The sequence below is a fragment of the Notamacropus eugenii genome, chromosome 2 (genome assembly GCF_028372415.1).
Source record: "Notamacropus eugenii isolate mMacEug1 chromosome 2, mMacEug1.pri_v2, whole genome shotgun sequence".
NCBI classification, from domain to species: Eukaryota; Metazoa; Chordata; class Mammalia; order Diprotodontia; family Macropodidae; genus Notamacropus; species Notamacropus eugenii.
Window position 1 is genome coordinate 379,924,187 of NC_092873.1, and position 20,192 is coordinate 379,944,378.

The 20,192-nt window shown below is 38.2% G+C and overlaps 1 protein-coding gene across 9 annotated transcripts in view; it reads right to left on the bottom strand.

The window, feature by feature from the left end:
• The window catches only part of GON4L (gon-4 like), a 92,802-nt gene that overhangs the window by 46,536 nt on the left and 26,074 nt on the right, over window positions 1-20,192 (bottom strand). For 6 of the 9 annotated variants that reach the window (XM_072637814.1, XM_072637815.1, XM_072637813.1 and 3 more), the window contains exons 3-5: window positions 17,631-17,819; window positions 3,792-3,985; window positions 1,819-1,893 (exon numbers count right to left, since the gene is read on the bottom strand). In XM_072637814.1, the coding sequence (XP_072493915.1) occupies window positions 1,819-1,893; window positions 3,792-3,985; window positions 17,631-17,819 (458 nt within the window). Of the gene's footprint in view, window positions 1-1,818; window positions 1,894-3,791; window positions 3,986-4,114; window positions 4,135-17,630; window positions 17,820-20,192 lie in introns of those variants that run through there. The other 3 variants (XM_072637819.1, XM_072637820.1, XM_072637821.1) reach the window with 2 other exon arrangements.

Here is a 20,192-nt window from a genome sequence, read left to right on the forward strand (position 1 = left end):
TATTATTTTGATATTAATAAAAATATGCTAATCATTTCAATGAAGTTGCACTTCCAGTATCTGCAGATAAATCTAAGAATAAAAATTACTGGGGAAAGAACTCATTTTTCTTTTTTTTTTTTTCTAAAAATTAAATAATTAATAAATTTTTAGTTTTCACCATTTGTTTTAATAAGATTTTGAGTTCTAAATTCCTTCCCCTCCCCACTTCCCTTTCCCCAAGACAGCATACAATCTGAGATAGGCTATATATGTATGATCATAGTAAGCATATTTCCACATTGGTCATGTTTTGAAAGAAGAATCAGAACAAAAGGGGAAAACCATGAGAGGAAAAAAAAAAAACAAACAACAAAATAAAGAGAAAATAGTATGTTTCCACCTGCATTCAGACACCATCGTTCTTTCTATGGATGCAGACAGCATTTTCCATCATGAATCGTTTGGAGTTGTCTTAGATCACTGTATTGCTCAGAAGAGCTAAGTCTAACAAAGTCAGTCACTGCACAATGTTGCTATTACTATGTACAGTGTTCCGGTTCTGCTCACTTCACTCAGCATCAGAGGAATTTGTTTTTCAACACAAGCAATTCCAAATGTATACAAGGGGTAAATACTGAAAACCACACCATTAAAAAATTAGGAGAAATGAAAGGCTATATTGTAACTGCAGATGGGGGGAAATCTTTTAAGTAGTCAAATATATAGAAAGTTATAAAAGGCAAAAATCATCTTAATTATGTAAAATTAAAGTTTTTGTACAAATGAAAGCAAAGCAAACAGAAGAAATACAAAATGGGAAACATTAAATGCATTAAAATATCTCTGATAAAAATCAGAAATTCAAATTCAAATATGAAAGGTTAAAAGCTATATCTTTAAAAAATATGAATTTGAGATCAAAGAATAAGAACACAATTTGTATTCTGAAAACTATTATCAATAACCACTTAAAAAGTCTTCAAATCACTAATATTAAATGAATATTAAAACAACTCTGAAATATCAATTACAATTACAATCAATAGCAAAGATGGAGAAATTCAACGTTGGCAGAATTGTGGGAAAAAACAGGTACACTAATTCACTGCTGGTGGAGCTGCAATGTGTTATAACCATTTTAGAGAGCAAAATGGAATCATTTAATGAAATACAAGTTATAAAATTGTTCATATTCTTTGACCCCAATGTCCTGCTACTAGGTTTATAACAACACTCTCCCCTTAAGGAGCTTAAAAATAGTGGGGGGAAGGCCTATCTATACAAAAACATTCCATTTTAAAATAATATTTCTATTTGTAATAGCAAAAAATTTAAAGCAAATCATGTGCCCAAGATTAGGAAAGAGCTGAATAAACATGAATGCAATGGAATATAATTACTCTGTAAGGAACAGTGATTATGAATAATTCAAAGAAATATGGGAAGATTTCTATGAATTAATGCAGAGTGAAGCAAGCAGATTGAAAAGAATAGATTACAACCGTGAATAAGAAGATAACATGGACAAAAAAACTAAATTAAGAACTATCTTATTACAGTGAAAACGACTTCTATTCTTTTAAAATAGTAAATTACAAAAGGTAAGATGCATATATTTTCAATTATACTCTTTTATATTGTTTTACTCAATACATTTATCAGCTACTAAAACAAAATTATCAATTTAAAAAATAAGAAAACCACCGGGGTTTGAGAGTTTTGATATGTTAATTCTATTGCTAATGCTGTTAAATCTATTTTTTTAAGTCCCCTCTCAAGTTCCACCAATTTTTCTGGCTAAATCAATCCCATCACATTAAAGAGTTATTAACTCACAAACACAGGCAAGTCTTCTGTCTCACTGATGGCTGCCTTCATCATGGCTACCACATGTTCATTTGTGATCACTTCCTGGAGAAAAAGGATATTTTTGCTTTAAGCAACAAAGGTTTGTTCATTTAATTTAAAGTTCTGTTATAGAATCAAAGAAACAGAGAATTGGCAGGGAACCTTGTGGCCATTTGGTCTAACCTATACAGGAAAGGAAATCCCCACTGCAAATGGTTTTCCACTCTTTGCCTGAAAACCTTCAAAAACAGGTACCCATACCACCTTTTAGACAGTACATTTTACTACAAGACAACTCTAAATCATAGGAAGATTTTTCCTGATATCAAGCCTAAATTGACCAAATCTTTGAAACCTTCATCCACATGCTCCTGATCTGCTCTCTAGGGTCAAACCGAACTAGTCTATTCCATGTGACAGTCTTTCTTGAACCTAACAGTTTTCATGTCACTCCTAGGACTTCTCCAGGATAAACATGCCTAGTTCCTCTCACCAAACCTCAATAACTCAGGGCTATGCAGACTACCCTGTTTGTCCTCTTCAGGAAAATCTCTAGTTTGTTAATGCTCTGCTACAGTACTTAGAATTGAATACAAAAATCCAAATGAATTCTGACAATGGCAAATTACAGTGAGCCTTACAATTCCTAGAAACTATGTATCTCTTAATATAAGGTCAAGATTTAATTAGCATTTTTGGCTGCCCTATTACACTGCTGACTTATATTTGAACTTGCAGTCCACTAAAACCCCCAGATCTTTTTCAGAACACTTAATGCCTAACTACACTTCCTTTATCTTCTATTTGTGATTTTTTTCGTATCCAAGTGCAAAATTTTTATATTTGTTCCCAGTGAACTGCACAATGTTAGACTGGACCCAATGTTCTAGCCTTTCAAGATTTTTTTAATGCTGATTCTGTTGTCCGATGTTGATGAGCATATCATTTATGTTTTTACTAATAAAAATAATTTTTATCCTACCACAAATCCTGTGAGCTAGACAGATGCCACAGGTAAAAAATAAGAAACCCGAAAAACTCTTGTGTAGAGAAAGAAAGTGAGGAGGCCACTAAAAAAATCACTGTCTTCTCCCTAGGTTTTTTCTGACAGTATTCTGGTTATCCTCCTCCTTATCTGACTACTTCTTCTCAGGCTACTCTTCTGGATTTTCATCCAATTAACACTCACTAACAAAGAATGTCCCCCAAACTTCTGTTTTGGGTCCTTTGCTTTTCACCTCTTAAAAGGACTGTTGCAATAGCCTCCTAACTGGTGTTCCTGCATCCAATTTTTCCCCTCTTCAATCGATCCTTTACACCACTGCCTACAAAACCTTCCTAAAGCATCACCCTGAAAATATCTGGCTACCTGCTGCCTACAAGGCCTCGGACTCCAGCCCATCTTTCTAGCTATCTCTCATGATGATCCTATTAATGCACTGTTCCTTTTGGTTAAACTGGTCTACTCCTGTCCTACTCTCTTCCATCTCTATGCCTTTGCTTACACTCTCCCTTCTGTTTTAATATGGACCTTTTCTTCCTCCATTTCTACTTGCTGAAATGCTTCCCTTCCTTTAAAGTCCACCTCAGGTACCAACCCTTCCATGAAGCTTTCCTTGAACTTCCAGATAGAATTGATGTATGTCTTTTCAAATCTCCCTTTGTAATCAATCTGAACCTTTCTTTTATATTTATTGTATTCTAACGTGTAGTAAAAGTTATTTTCAGGCAAATTTTACCAGCAGCAAATCTTGACAGCAAGGACTGTGTTTTATTTCATCTCTGAATATATGGGACATGGAACAGTACTCCACAGATAATAGGTGCTTACAATTTGTTAAGTTGAATTGAATATGATTTGATTTGCACAATAAATTTCTGTCTCTGGGCCCTCCTCCTCATCCTAGCCTCATATCTCCTGCTGGCCCCCCTGCTCCCAAACCCACCTCAGCCTTACTCACATGAAGGATGTTTCTCACATTGACAACTGTTAAGTTATGCTGTTTGGCACCATCTTCTAAGGTACGGTCAAGCACGTCATCCAGCTTCAGGTCATAAGCCAAGGCCCCTTCCTCCTGACTTCTTCCATCTCGTTTCCTCTTGGTGGCCTTTTTCTTTCTCCGTCTTTTCTCGCCCTCTTCACCATCTTGTTCTTCTGTTAACAAGTAAGGAAAATCATCAATGAAATACACTGAAATCAACTGTGGTATAAACAACAAAAACGTTAAAAAAAATCTTTAGTCTTGAGAGCAAAATGAGTAAAATGTTTCTTGTTACTTCTTACTTATTAATAACATCATCAATACAGGAATTTATTTTTCAATGCATTTACTGATGATATACATTTCTCTAAACCAGAAAAAATTATTGCTTCATAAACCTAAGAAAAAAATTCTAAAATTTCTTTTAAGACCTCTCAGAAGCCAAGAGGCAAACAATACTACTAAAGATCAGTTATATGCTGTGGAATATGGGGGACAATGAAACTGATCAGTCTGTAGCTTCAAATCTCAGAAGGAATCCTACACAGAAAGGAGTCTTTGTTCTTTGGAATGGAAGGAAAAAAACAAAAAGTGCTAACAGGAAGTACAAACCCAAGATAAGCAGGAAAAGAATAAGAAAATACCCAGCTGCCCTGGATGAATTCAGGTTATCAGATCAAGACAAAATGTATTCCAAGGTACTGAAAGAAAAGTCAAATAAGATAGTCAATCCCTGCCAGGAACATCTAAAACATTATGAAGAATAGGAGAAGTACTACAGAACTAGAGAACAGGACACATCTCAATTGTCAAAAAAGGAAAGGATTATAAGAGTCCATAAACTATATGCCAGGCCAATGAATATGACTTTGATCTCTGATAAAATTCTAGAATTTACCACCAAAAGGAACATTTGCAGAAACTGCTTTACTTTTGTCTTTGTATACAAAGTACCAAACACAGTGCTTGGCTGATAGCTGGCGCTTAATTAGAGCTTTGACTGACTTAGCAGACATCTAAAAATGGAGTGGTGATCAGAAAGGGTCATGGCTTCATCAAGATGAAGTCCTGACATACAAATATTATTTCCTTTATTGAAAGTGTTATAGATGCTTTTATTTGGCATTTCTATCCCTTTTAAAATTAGCTCTAGTCGACCTTTCCAAGCCATAATACTGTACATTACTCTCCTCCACATACCTTTTGTTCTGGCCAAACAGACCTACTTGCTGCTTCCAAGACATTAAATTCCATCTCCTACCTCCTGTGCTTTACACAGGCTGTCCTCCAGGACTAAAATGCACTCTCTTCATGCAGGATTTAGTATTCCAACATAATCTCCTACATGAAATCTTTCCTAATACCTCCAGCTACTAATCTCTCTCCCCAAATCACTTTACATTTGATTTGCATATATTTTTAATTCAGTTGTGTGTATATGTTGTTTTCTCCAATATTCACGAGCTCCTTGAGGGCAAGGAATTTTTGTTTTTTCCTTTATATCCCCAACCGTTAACCCAAGGTCTGGTAGAAAGCAGGTGTTTAATAAACGCTTGCTGATTCAATGACTAATCAAGAACAGGTCACGAAGGTAACAATGAGTTCCCATAAAAATTAATACCTGCGCCCTGGAGAAGAGATGAAATAGAGTGCAGTCCTTCCTTAGGTAGAGTGCATGATAATGCATTCTGTTCAGGTTGACTCTCAGATGATTTTGCATAACTTTTTATTACAAGGGAGAGCTCAATGAGGTGGGAAGAGGATTTTTTTTTAATCATCAGAAGAACAATTAATGAAAAATTAACTTCATCTCCTTTTTTGACATGGCTAATAGACTGACAGACCAGGAATGCTGTAAATATAGTTTACTTGAAGTTTACTAAAGTATCTGACAAAGTCACTCACAGTGTTCCTTAAGAAAAGAAGGACAGAGGTGGGAAAGTCAGAAATCCATTTCTATGGATTTGGAATTCTTTGAATAGATAGAACCAGAGAATAATCATTAATGATTTAACAGCAACTTTAAACAAAGCCTCTTAGAAGTGCCCCAGGGATGTGTGCTTGGTTCTCTGCTGTCTAACATTTTTATAGATCATTTTGATAAAAGGAAAAATGCCATGCTTAACATATACGTAAATGACACAAAACTGGGAAGGATATGTGGAAAGAGAGAGTCAAGCTCTAAATGATTTCGAATGGGCTAGACCTTTAGGCCAAATTTAATATGGTAAAATTTAATGGATATATATGTTAAACTATTATACTTAAAAAAATTAATTTCATAAGTACAAGACAGGACAAGACTAGGCTAAACCATACAAAAAGGATATGGGAGTTTTCATGAACTGCAAGCTCAGTATGACTCAATGGTTTGGTGCAGTACCAAATTAATATCAAGTTACATTAAAAGATGGAGTGTCCAGGACAACAGAAGCCATGGTCATGCTAAATTCTGCCCTGGCTCAACCACATCAGACATATGGCATTCAGTTCTGGATGCCAGTGATAGGCTGGAAGCTTTCCAAACAAGAATGATGAGAGGACCAGAGACGATATATTATGAGGATAAAATGAAAGAATAATAGGATAGTTAGCCTGGAGAAGACAGTATTTAAAGGGATATGTTCACTCTCTTCAAATATTTGAAGGGTCATCCTGTGTGAAAAGATAAGAGCTCAATCATAGAATCAACAAGCATTTATTAAACACCTGTCACATGCAAGGCATTGTGATAGGCACTAGCACATTCTCTCTACTAGTACAAAGTTATTTTGTATTAGTATTAGGTATTCTTTGTATAAGTACAAAGATTAAAACAATCTTACTCTCCAAAGAATGAAACAATCCCTACTCTGGAAGAGCTTAAGTTCTAATGGGGAAGACAATATGTACTTATATAAGCAAATAAAGAATAAAAAGAGAATGAACATAAAGTGGTTTAGAAAGGAATATATTAAGTTGCATCTTGAAGGAAAAAAAAAAGGTTCTGTGAAGCAGAGATAAAGAGAGAGTGCATTCCAGGCATCAGGGCAAAGGCAATGAGAAGAAAGACAAACACCAGTATAACTGAAATGCAGAGTGTTGCAGAGTGTAATGATCAGTGAGGCTGGAAAGGTAGGTTGGCGCCAGATCGTATATGGCTTTAAAAGCAAAACCAAGGAGTTAATATTTGATTATAGAATAGGAAGCTACTGGAGTTTGCCAAGTGAGAGAGCAACAGGGTCAGATTTGTGTTAAGAAAAATCACTTTGGCAGTAAAGATAAGAGACCAATTAGGAGGCCTCTGTAATAATCTAGTTGAAAGGTGACGAGGGAGGGGAGGAGCCAAGATGGCAGAGTAAGAGCAACTACTCACCTAAGCTCTAAGAAAAACTCCTTAAGATACCTCTAAAAAGAGAATCTGAACAGATTTTAGAGATGGAATCCAACAGGAGACAGAGTATGGCAGATTTCCAACCCAGGACAGACTGGAAGGTCAACAGGAAGGATCTGTTGCATGGGGCTGGAGGAGCACATAGCTCACAGGCTGTATCAGCTTGGACCCTGCCATAACAAAGCCAAGCAAGAAGCCCCGGGCGGTCTGGAGCAGCAGCTGCACTGAGGATTCTCAAACATATCAGCTCAGGATGGGAGCTGAGCGTGAGACAACCACAGAACCTCAGGTAACTTAGGTAATAGCAGCGACTCCTGAGACGATCACCCTGCATATTATATGTAACCTACTTGAACTATTTGGGAAAATTCATGAAGAAGGAGTCCTACTAAATTCTTTTTATGATACAGATATGGTTCTGATACCTAAACCAGGAAGAGCCAAAAAAGAGAAAGAAAATTATAGCCCAATTTCTCTAATGAATATAGATGCAAAAATTTTAATTGGATATTAGCAACAAGAATAGAGCAACTTATCACAAGAATAATACATTATGATCAGGTAGGACTTATACCAGGAATGCAGGGCTGGTTCAATATTAGGAAAACTATCGCATTATTGATCATATCATCAACAACACTAACAGAGACCACATGATTATCTCAATAGATGCAGAAAAAGTTTTTGACAAAATACAACACCCATTCCTATTGAAAACATTGGAGAGCATAGGAATAAATGGAACTTTCCATAAGATAATAAGCAGTATCTACCTAAAACCATCAGCAAGCATTATATGCAACGGGGATAAGCTAGATGCATTTCCAATAAGAACAGGGGTGATACAAGGATGTCCATTATCACCATTGTTATTCAATATGGTACTAGAAATGTTAGCTTTAGCAATAAGGGAAGAAAAAGAAATTGAGGGAATTAGAATCGACAAAGAAGAAACTAAGTTATCACTCTTTGCAGATGACATGATGATATACTTAGAGAATCCCAGAGAATCAAGTGAAAAATTACTTGAAATAATAAACAACTTTGTCAAACTTGCAGGTTACAAAATAAACCCAGATAAATCACTTGCATTTCTATATATTACTAACAAGAGAAATCCCATTTAAAGCTACTGTAGACACTCTAAAATATCTGGAAGTCTCCCTGCCAAAACAAACCCAGGGCCTAAATGAACACAATTACAAAACACTTTTCACACAAATAAAGTCAGATCTAAGGAAGTGGAAAAACATCAGTTACTCATGGGTAGGCTGAGCTAATAAAATACAACTGACAATTCTACCTAAATTAATTTACTTATTCAGTGCCATACCAATCAAATTACCACATAATTATTTTCTAGAGGGGCGGAGCCAAGATGGCGGAGTAGAAAGACGCACATACACATAGCTCCGAACCCACAACCCACAGATTGGCTACAGGGGAGCAACTCACGGTGAATTCTGCACCCAGAGGCCACGAAATATTGGAGCGAGGGAGATTTCTGTTCCGGAGAGACCTGCAAACCTCTCGCGGGGGGTCCTTCGCGCTGCGGACTGGGCGCCAGGACTGGGAGCTGAGTGCAGCCCTGCCGCGGCCGCGGCACCGAGAGGAAAAGATCCCAGCGGGCTTCGGGGACGGGATCTCCAGCAGCCACGGGGGTCCCTCCACCCACAGAGGGACCTGCAAACCTCTCGCAAAAGGTCCGTCGCGTTGCAGACACGGAGCCCAGCCCAGCCCAGACCTGCTGCGGCCGCGGCCCTGGCACCAAGAGAAACAGACCCAAGCAGGCTTCAGGGACAGGATCTCCAGCGGCCGCACAAGTTCCTCCGCCCACAGGTGACGGGGTCGGTGAGAGAGTCTCTTTGGCAGGTCGAGAGGGGAGTGGGGTGCCCCCATAATTCAGGCCCCCCCCCCCCAGAGGTAGAAGCTGAGAGGCGGCTGCAGACAGGGGCTCCCCAAGCGGGCGGGAGCCTGAATCCATTGTGGAAGGTCTGTGCATAAACCCCCTGAGGGAACTGAGCCTGAGAGGCAGCCCTCCCCCCCCCCCCCCCCCCAGCACCTGAACTTAATTCTCACACTGAGTAGCAGCCCTGCCCCCGCCAAAAGCCCTAAGGCTGGAAGCAGCATTTGAATCTCAGTCCCCAAATGCTGGCTGGGAGGCCCAGAAGCGAGGTGGGTGTGAGGAGAATATTCAGAGGTCAAGTCACTGGCTAGGAAAATGCCCAGAAAAGGGAAAAGAAATAAGGCTATTGAAGGCTACTTTCTTGGAGAACAGACATTTCCTCCCTTCCTTTCTGATGAGGAAGAACAATGCTTACCATCAGGCAAAGACACAGAAATCAAGGCTTCTGTGTCCCAGCCCACCCAATGGGCTCAGGCCATGGAAGAGCTCAAAAAGAATTTTGAAAATCAAGTTAGAGAGGTGGAGGAAAAACTGGGAAGAGAAATGAGAGAGATGAAAGAAAAGCATGAAAAGCAGATCAGCTCCCTGCTAAAGGAGAACCAAAAAAATGTTGAAGAAATTAACACCTTGAAAACTAGCCTAACTCAATTGGCAAAAGAGGTTCAAAAAGCCAATGAGGAGAAGAATGCTTTCAAAAGCAGAATTAGCCAAATGGAAAAGGAGATTCAAAAGCTCACTGAAGAAAATAGTTCTTTCAAAACTAGAATGGCACAGATGGACGCTAAGGACTTTGTGAGAAAGCAAGATATCACAGAACATAGCGAGAAGATTGGAAAAATGGAAGATAATGTGAAATATCTCATTGGAAAAACAACTGACCTGGAAAATAGATTCAGGAGAGACAATGTAAAAATTTTGGGACTACCTGAAAACCATGATCAAAAGAAGAGCCTAGACATCATCTTCCATGACATTATCAAGGAAAACTGCCCTGAGATTCTAGAACCAGAGGGCAAAATAAATATTCAAGGAATCCACAGAACACCACATGAAAGAGATCCAAAAAGAGAAACTCCTAGGAACATTGTGGCCAAATTCCAGAACTCCCAGGTGAAGGAGAAAATATTGCAAGCAGCTAGAAAGAAACAATTCAAGTATTGTGGAAATACAATCAGGATAACACAAGATCTAGCAGCCTCTACATTAAGGGATCGAAGGGCATGGAATAGGATATTCCAGAAGTCAAAGGAACTAGGACTAAAAACAAGAATCACCTACCCAGCAAAACTGAGTATAATACTTCAGGAGAAAAAATGGTCTTTCAACGAAACAGAGGATTTTCAAATTTTCTTGATGAAAAGACCAGAGCTGAAAAGAAAAGTTGACTTTCAAACACAAGAATGAAGAGAAGCATGAAAAGGTGAACAGCAAAGAGAAGTCATAAGGGACTTACTAAAGTTGAACTGTTTACATTCCTACATGGAAAGACAATATTTGTAACTCTTGAAACATTTCAGTATCTGGGTTCTGGGTGGGAGTACACACACACACATGCACACACGCACACATACATAGAGACAGAGTGCACAGAGTGAATTGAAGAGGATGGGATCATATCTTAAAAAAAAAATGAAATCAAGCAGTGAGAGAGAAATACATTGGGAGGAGAAAGGGAGAAATGGAATGGGGCAAATTATCTCTCATAAAAGAGGCAAGCAAAAGACTCATTAGTGGAGGGATAAAGAGGGGAGGTGAGAGAAAAACATGAGGTCTACTCTCATCACATTCCACTAAAGGAAAGAATAAAATGCACACTCATTTTGATAGGAAAACCTATCTCACAATACAGGAGAGTGGGGGACAAGGGCACAAGCAGGGTGGGGGGGATGATAGAGGGGAGGGCATGGGGAGGAGAGTGCAATTCAAGGTCGACACTCATGGGGAGGGAAAGGATCATAAGAGAATAGAAGTAATGGGGGACAGGAGAGGATGGAGGGAAATATAGTTAGTCCTATACAACACAACTATTATGGAAATCATTTGCAAAACTACACAGATTTGGCCTATATTGAATTGCTTGCTTTCCAAAGGGAAGGGGTGGAGAGGGAGGGAGCTAAAGAAGTTGGAACTCAAAGTGTTAGGATCAACTGTAATGTTCTTACCACTAGGAAATAAGAAATACAGGTTAAGGGGTAAAGAAAGCTATCTGGCCCTACAGGACAAAAGAGAAGATGGAGACAAGGGCAGAGAGGGATGATAGAAGAGAGAGCAGATTGGTCACAGGGGCAATTAGAATGCTTGGGTCTGGGGGGGGGAGGGGATAAAAGGGGAGAAAATTTGTAACCCAAAATGTTGTGAAAATAAATGTTAAAAGTTAAATAAAAAAAAGAAAAAAGAAAAAAAATAATTATTTTCTAGAGCTAGAAGACAAAAGACACAGAATATCAAGGGAACTAATGAAAAGAAATGCTAGGGAAGGTGGCCTAGCCCTACCAGATCTCAAATTGCATTATAAAGCAGCAATCATCAAAACCACTTGGTACTGGATAAGAAAAAGAGGGGTAGACCAGCGGAATAGGTTAGGTACTCAAGACACAGCAGTCAATGAATATAGCAATCTACTGTTTGATAAACCCAAGGATCCCAGCTTCTGGGATAAGAACTCACTGTTTGACAAGAATTGCTCGGAAAACTGGATAACAGTGTGACAGAAACTGGGCATAGACCAATGTCTGACACCATACACAAGAATAGTCCAAATGGGCACATGATCTAGGTATAAAGAATGATACTATAAACAAATTAGGGGAGCAAGGAATTGTGTATTTGTCAGATTTATGGAGAATGGAGAGATTTATGACCCAACAAGAGATAGAAAACTTTATGAAGTACAAAATGGATAATTTTAATTACATTAAACTGAAAAGTTTTTGCACAAATAAACCCAATGCAACCAAGATTAGGAGGGAAGCAGAACACTAGGAAAGAATTTTTGCAACTAGTGTCTGTGATTAAAGCCTCATTTCTAAAATAAATAAGAGAACTGAGTCAAATGTACAAGAATACAAGTCCTTCCCCAATGATAAAAGGTCAAAGGAAATATACAGGCAGTTTTCAGAGGAAAAAATTAAAGGTATCTATAGTTCTATGAAAAAATGTTGTAAATCACTATCGGTCAGAGAGATGCAAATCAAAACAACTCTGAGGTACCACATCACACCTATCAGATTGGCTAACAAGACAAAACAGGAAGATGATAAATACTGGAGAAGATGTGGGAGAACTGGAACACTAATTCATTACTGGTGGAGCTGTGAGCTGATCCATTCTGGAGAGCAGTTTGGAACTATGCCCAAAGGGCATACCCTTTGACCCAGCAATATTGCTTCTAGAATCATATCCCAAAGAGATCATAAAAATGGGAATGGGTCCCACATGTACAAAAATATTTATAGCAACTCTCTTTGTGGTGGCCAAAAACTGGAAATCAAGGGGATGTCCATCAACTGGGGAATGGCTGAACAAGTTGTGGTATAAGAAATGATGAACAGTAAGAGTTCAGAGAGGCCTGGAAGGACATATATGAACTGATGCTGAGTGAAAAGAGAAGAACCAGGAGAAGTTTGTACACAGCAACAACCACAGTGTGCAAGGAATTTTTCTCGTAGACTTAGTCCTTCACAGCAATGCAAGGACCTAAAAAAATTCCCAAAGGACTCTTGAGGCAAGATGCCTTCCACATCCAGAGAAAGAACTATGGAACTAGATCGCAGAATGAAGCAGTGTTATGTTTCTCCTGTGTTATGTTTTGTTCTGTTTTATGGTTTCTCCCAGTCATTTTAATTCTTCTATGCAACATGACTAAGGTGAAAATGTATTTAATAGGAATATACATGTAAAACCTATATAAGACTGCATGCCATCTCGGGGAAGGAGTAAGGAGGGAGAAAGGAAATAGGGGACAGGAGGGGAAAAAAATCCAAGATATACAGAAGTGATTGTAGAAAACTAAAAACAAATAAAATAATTTAAAATTAAAAAAAAAAAAAAAGCAAAGGTGATGAGGACCTACCGTAATAAATGTGAGTGGAAATAAAGGGTCAAATGTGAGAGATGTCATGAAGTAAAAAGGGTGTTTGGCAGCCAGATATGTGGGATAAGTAAGGAGTCAAGCCAGGGCTATTAACCTGGAAGAAAGGTTGGTGGCATCTTCAAAAAGAAAAGGAAAAGGAAATTTTGGAAAAGGGAAAGGTTTAGTGGGAAAGATAAGTCTGGTTTTAGACATGCTGAATTTCAGATGTCACTGTGACATACAGTTTGAAATATCCAATAGGCAACTGGTAATGTGAGACTGAAGCTCAGGTAAGAGACTTTGGATATATAGACTGGATACGTGTATGTGGTCACGTGGTCAGAGGCTAGCTGACACAGTGGAGAGAACTCCTGACCAGGAGTCAGGAAGACTCATCTTCCTGAGTTCAAACCTGGATTCAAATATTTAGTAGCTGTGGGTCTTTGGACAGTTATTTAATCCTGTTTGCTTCAGTTTCCTCATCTGTAAAGCTAAAGAAAATGGCAAACCATTCCAATATCTCTACCAAGAAAACCCCAAATGGGGCCACAAAGAGTTGGATACAACTAAAATGACACAATAATTACTAATTAATATACATACGAGTATGGGTACACGTGTGTGTGTGTGTGTGTGTGTGTGTAGACAGAAAGATAGATCTGTGAGTCATCTGCACAGACATGATTAAATCCATGGGAGCTAAGGAGGTTACCAAGAATGTATAGAATGTAGACAGAGAAGAGAAGGGGCCTTTCTAGAATAGTACCTTGGAAACAACTCACAGGGGTCTTAATGTGGATAATGAGCCCACAAAGAAAACTGAGGAATAGTCATACTGGTAAGAAGAGAACCAAAAAAGACAAGTATCATGAAAACTCAAACTGGAAAAAGCTTCCATGTGGAGAGAGTGGTCAACAATGTTTAATGCAGTAGACTGGTTAAGAAGAATGAGGACTGAGAAAAGTAGGTTGGACTTGGCAATTAAGAGTTCACTGGTAAATTTGGAAAGAGCATTTTTATTTGAGTGACAATATTAGAAGCTAGAACCCAAACGGTTAATGACTGAGTGACAAGAAAGTGGAGGCACTGAGTAGAATAACGCTTTCAAGCAGTCTGGCTAAGAAAGAGAAGAAAGATATAGCATGATAACTGTCTAATGAGAATTTTTTTCTTTTTTTACTAATCTAAAGAGTTCAACTTTAATATGTCCCTTATGGTTTCTTTTTTCTGTTTACCTTTTCATGCTTTTCTTGATTCTTGCATTTGAAAGTCAAATTTTTTATTCAGCTCTGGTTTTTTCAACAAGAATGTTTAGAAATGCTCTATTTCACTGAAGTTTCATTTTTTCCCCTGATGTATTATACCCACTTTTGCTGGGTAAGTGATTCTTGGTTTTAATTCTATCTCCTTTGACCTTTGGAATATCATATTCTAAGCCCTCCAATCCCTTCGTGTAGAAGGTGCTAAGTCCTGTATTATCCTGATTATGTTACTACAATACTCGAATCATTTCTTACTGACTACTTGTAATATTTTCCTCTTTGACTTGGGAAATCTGGAATTTGGCTACAATATTCCTAGGAGTTTTTCTTTTAGGAACTCTTTCAGGAGGTGATTGATGGATTCTTTCCATTTCTGTTTTACCCTCTGGTTCTAGAATACCAGGGCAGTTTTCCTTGATAATTTCTTGAAAGATGATATCTAGGTTCTTTTTCTGATCATGGCTTTCAGGTAGTCAATAATTTTTAAATTATCTCTTCTAGATCCATTTTCCAGATCAGTTGTTTTTCCAATGAGATATTTCACACTGTCTTCTGTCTTTTCATTCTTTTGGTTTTTGATTTCTTGATTTTCTCATAAAGTCATTAGCTTCCATTTTTTCCATTCTAATTTTTAAAGAATTATTTTCTTCAGTGAGCTTTTGGACCTCTTTTTTCCATTTGGCTAATTCTGCTTTTTAAGGCATTCTCCTCATTGGCTTTTTGGCCCTCTTTTGCCATTTGAGTTAGTCTAATTTTAAAGATGTTATTTTTTTAGCATTTTTTTTGTTTTCCTTTAGCAAGCTGCTGACTCAGTTTTTCATGATTTTCCCTGCATCTCTCATTTCTTTTCCCAATTTTCCCTCTACTTCTCTTACTTGATTTTCAAAATCCTTTTTGAGCTCTTCCATGGCCTGAGACCAATTCATATTTTTCTTTGAGGCTTTGGATATGGGAGCTTTGACTTTGTTATCTTTTTCTGCCTATATGTTTTGATCTTCCTCATCACCAATGACGTAAGAAAAATACCTCTTCACCAAGAAAATAAGACTCTATATAGTCTGTTTCTTTCTCCCCTGTTTGCTCATTTTTCCAGCCAGTTACTTGACTTTGGAGCTTTGTTAAGTGGAAGTCTCCAGAAGCAGGCTCTTCTTCAGTAGTGGCTGCAGCTGCCCTAGGGTTGGGGTTAGGACTGGGTCTAGACCACACTCCCTTCTCATCCAGGTGAGAGGTCTTTCCACTGACCTTTGAAGCTGTCTTTAGCATTTGTGGGTTGAGAAGTCTGGAATCCACAGCAGCCACCAGTAATTCAGTCCTTTAAGGCCTACTCCTTCTCGTTCTATGCTGGTGTGACCCATGTCAAATTGTGCTCCACTCCCAGCCTGATGCAATAGACTCTTCCTGTTGACCTTCTAGATTATCTTATGCTGAAAATTTCCTTCAGTCTGTCATTTTGTGGTTGCTGCTGCTCTAGAATTTGTTTAGAGTCATTTTTTTTACAGATTTTTTGAGGACTTTGCGGGGAGAGCTATAGCAGGTCCCTTCTACTCCACATCTTCTCCTAATGAGAATTTTTAAGGATGGGAAAGACTTGTATGTGTTTGAAGACAGTACAGAAGAAACCAGTAAATAAGATGAAGTTTAACAGTAGAGAGAAGGGATGACTGAAGTTGTAATATGCTAAAGATGGGAAGGAATTGGATCAAGTACACATGTAGAGTGGTTGGCCTTGGCAAAGTGAAGGGCCACCTCACTAACAGAAACTGGGAAGGAGGAAAGAATGAAGGATGATACCACAGAGTTCCAAGATGAAGAGAACTGAAGAGGGAGTTCATGTCCACTGGTCTCAATTTTCTCAGGAAAGTCAAAGTCCTTAGCCGACAGAGAAGAATAAGGGGTAGGTGTCAGAGGCTTGAGAAGAAAAGAGGGTCCGTGGGAAGTGATGTAGAGAAGCAATAAGGGAGGAACAGAAGTACTGCCTTATTGCAATAAAGGCCCAGTTAATATTGGAAAACATGTATTTATAATGTACCCAGTCAGCAGAATTCTGTGACTTTCTCCAGATCTATTTAGCAGCCTTTGAGTAGGACAAAGAGGAGAGATGGTTAGAGTAACCTGAGGCTGACAATTGGACAAGATATATGAGCAACAATAGGACAAGGGCACAAGAGATATGAGATATGAGAGAAGAGGCCAATGCAGAGTTGATATGATTATCTAAGGGGTTGAAAACAAAAAGGGAAGAAAGTGAAGTGAGACCAGAGCTAATTGCTCAATAAAGTACTGAGGGATGGAGAGTGGAAGTCTCAATGAGTGAAGAACACATTTAGGGATGTTAAAGACAGAGGGAGATAGAATAAAAAGATGTTTTGGTCAGAAAGAGAAATGTTAGTTTCAAATTAACGAAGTGAAACACTTCTGGGTAATGGTGAGATCCAGTACGTGACCATTCATAAGTGAAGCTGAGGTAGTTATGGTCATAGGATTTAAGAAGGCTAAGGAATTGGGAAGTTAGGGAGTTAAAACACTCCTGTATCCTCTTTATTGATTAAGGTACAATGCATGCCTTTTCCAAAGAGGAAAGCAACGAGAAATAAACCAAGGAAAGTAGACTCCTCAGCACAAAATCAATTCTCTCTTGAGATGGTTTTTGTCAGATCTGAAATGCAAATCCCTAAACATCATCATGATTAGGTTGAGGGACTAAAATAATTCAAATCTCTTACTCCTTTGATTCTGATGGTGAGTTTGTTGGGGAATATGAGCCTGTGTAAGAAATTCCCGCATAGACACATCTCAATTATCCAGACAAACAAAAGGAAGTTGTTAAAGGGATAATCGAAAGAATTGATAATCTCCAAATTATGTTTTATCTTACTTTGAAATCCATCTGCAATCAAAACATTCTGGGATTTCCCAACACATATGAAACAGAGAAGCTATATTTATGAAAATAAGGTCTTGAGATGACCAAAACATCTACATAGTTTTTAATTCTTCAAGACAAGGCATCGAGCAAGCAGATGATAATATTATGGAATGTCTAATAATAACATCTGCCCTGATAAATAGAGACTGTGATATCAACAAGAAGCTTAATGAAACATTCACTGTATTAAATATGAACAAAGCCAGTGAAAACTTGGGTTTGTTCACTTGATTCCCTGTAGGTCTTTTTGAACACATGACAAATCTTCTAGACACCTACCAAGTGGAATAAACAGTCCAATATCCTCCATCTCTTCTTCATTCTGAAGAGCTGGAGTCCTGGCTGGCTTTTCTTGAGAAGTAAACCCTCCGAGTTGGGAGGATTTCTTTGGCTGAGTTCCAAGCCTTGCAGAGTGGTTGCCTGCCTGCTGTAAAGGCCCCTCCTCTTCAGACTGCATTTGAGGTTTTCCTGTAGAAAGGTCACAAATGTAATGCCATACAGTCAGTATTCACACTCTTTTGTCCTATAAAAAGTTTTCCAGTTAATCAATCAATACCATGATAAAAATGTATGCCTACATATTAGTACCCCTGTATTACTACTTATGTGGACGGACAGCCCTCAAACTTAAACCACTCTCCTGGAAAAGTTGCCAAATGTCAAAATTATACAAGCAAAATCTGGTTTTGCTTCAGAAAATGTGTGTGATAGACCATGTTCCTGATCCAGGTATAAAAACAACCATAAACATCACACTAAATGAACCACAAGTTATATGTGAGCAGGAGATGATTTTCATGAGTTGCTGTAAAAGAAAAAGCTAAGTTCGTTGTAGCCAACCCTATGGTAGGAAACATGCCCAAACTAAGTTCTGTCCTGTACTGGCTCTCAAAACAGTCTGCTTGAGACAGTCACATCAACTCACATGGATTCAACCCAGCTAATGACCCCAAACTTACATATTAAGCTCCCACTTCTTTCTCCAGTCTTGGTCCCATATTTCCAACTACCTGCTGGATATTTCCCCCTATATGTCCCCATAGGCCTCTTAAAGTTAACAAGTCTAAAACAGAACTCACTATCTGTCCCTTAAAACCACACCTCATCCCAATGCCTCAATTTGTTAAGGATACCACCCAAGTTTACAACATAGGAACAATCCTCTATTTTTCCACTGATTCTCCCCTCACATCTAATTACCACAACCACCCTGGTTCAAGCTCTCATCAGCTCTCACCTAGACAACTGCCATAGCATGCTAATAGGTCTTCCGGCCTTGAATCTCTCCCTCTCCAATCTTTCCTCTAGACATCTGTCAAACTGATACTAAAGTACAGGCTGGATCATGCTACTTCTTTGCCTCTAGAATAAAATACAAACTCCTGTTCAGTGTTTCAGGCCTTTTACTATCTGACTCCAGTGTATCTTACACTATAACATACTATTATATGACACTATATACCATATATAACATATTATAATTAATTAACATACGTACACTTATCTATACTTCAGTCACACTGGCATGATATCATTCCTTCTCTATACTGTGCCTTCACAAAGAGTCCTGGAATGCTTTTCCATCTCCTTTCCAAGCTCACTCAGCTCAAGTGCTTATTTTTGTTCTTCCCTCATTCTCTGAGAAGACCAATGACATCAGGAAGGTAGTGTCCTGATTTGTGCACAAATTGGATTTAAGTGAGTCAGGGAAGTCATACCTCCTTCAGGAGGTCCTTCCTGATTTCCAATTGTTGGTGCCCTTGTCCCAAATGACTACATATTTATTTTGTAGTAAGGGAGTGTCCCTTTCTTATATGGACATTTTATTTACTGAAAATGGGAAATGTTGTATGAAACTCAAAGAAAAGCAGCTTGACAAACAGCTGCTTTTCAAAAAAATTCAAATTTATTTTTTTTGGCATTCATTAAAAAAATGAGTTTCACTCTCCCTTCCACCCCTCCCCCACTCATTGTGAAGGCAAGAAATGTGACATCAATTATACATGAGATATCATGCAAAATATACTTCCATATTGTCTATGCTGCCAAAAAAGAACAAAAAAAAAGAGAAGTTACAAAATTATGTTTTGATCTACATTCACACTCCATCAGTTCTTTCTCTAGAGGCGAATGACAATTTTCATAAGGAGTTGTCTTAGATCACTGTATTGATCAAAAAAGTTACATCATTTACTGTTGATCATTATATGATATTGCTGTTATTTATCTTGGTTCTGCTCAATTCACTTTGTATCAGTTCATATAAGCCTTCCAGGTTTTTCTGAAACCATCCTCCTGATCATGTCTTATATTACAATAGTATTCCATTGTTCATCCATTCCCCAACTGATGGGAATCCATCCCCTCAATGTCCAACTCTCTGCCACCACCATTTCTTACCTAGATATTCTTTTCTATATTCTTTGATCTCTTTGGGATACAGACCTAATAACGGCATCACTGAGTCAGAGGATATGGGCATTGTTGCACAATGCTCTCCAGAATGGCTGGATCAGTTCACAGTCCCACCCCGAGCGCATTAGGGTTTGTTTTTCCACATCTCCTCTATTATCTGTCATCTCCTTTTTTTTTGTCATATTAGCCAATCTAATAGGTGTGAGAAACAAACAGTTCTAAGAATACCTGAGAATAAAGCAGCCCCCTCAGATGAAAGTACTTGAAGAAAAAAAACACAAACTTCTGAGAGGACTGGAGTGAAAGCATGTCCTTCAAAGGCAAAAATACTGGTTGATATTAAAGATAGCTGCAGTGTATTGTTTTCTAGAGGCTAATTTACATATGACTTGTTTTAAACTCTGACTCAAAGAACTCTTCCTGGGA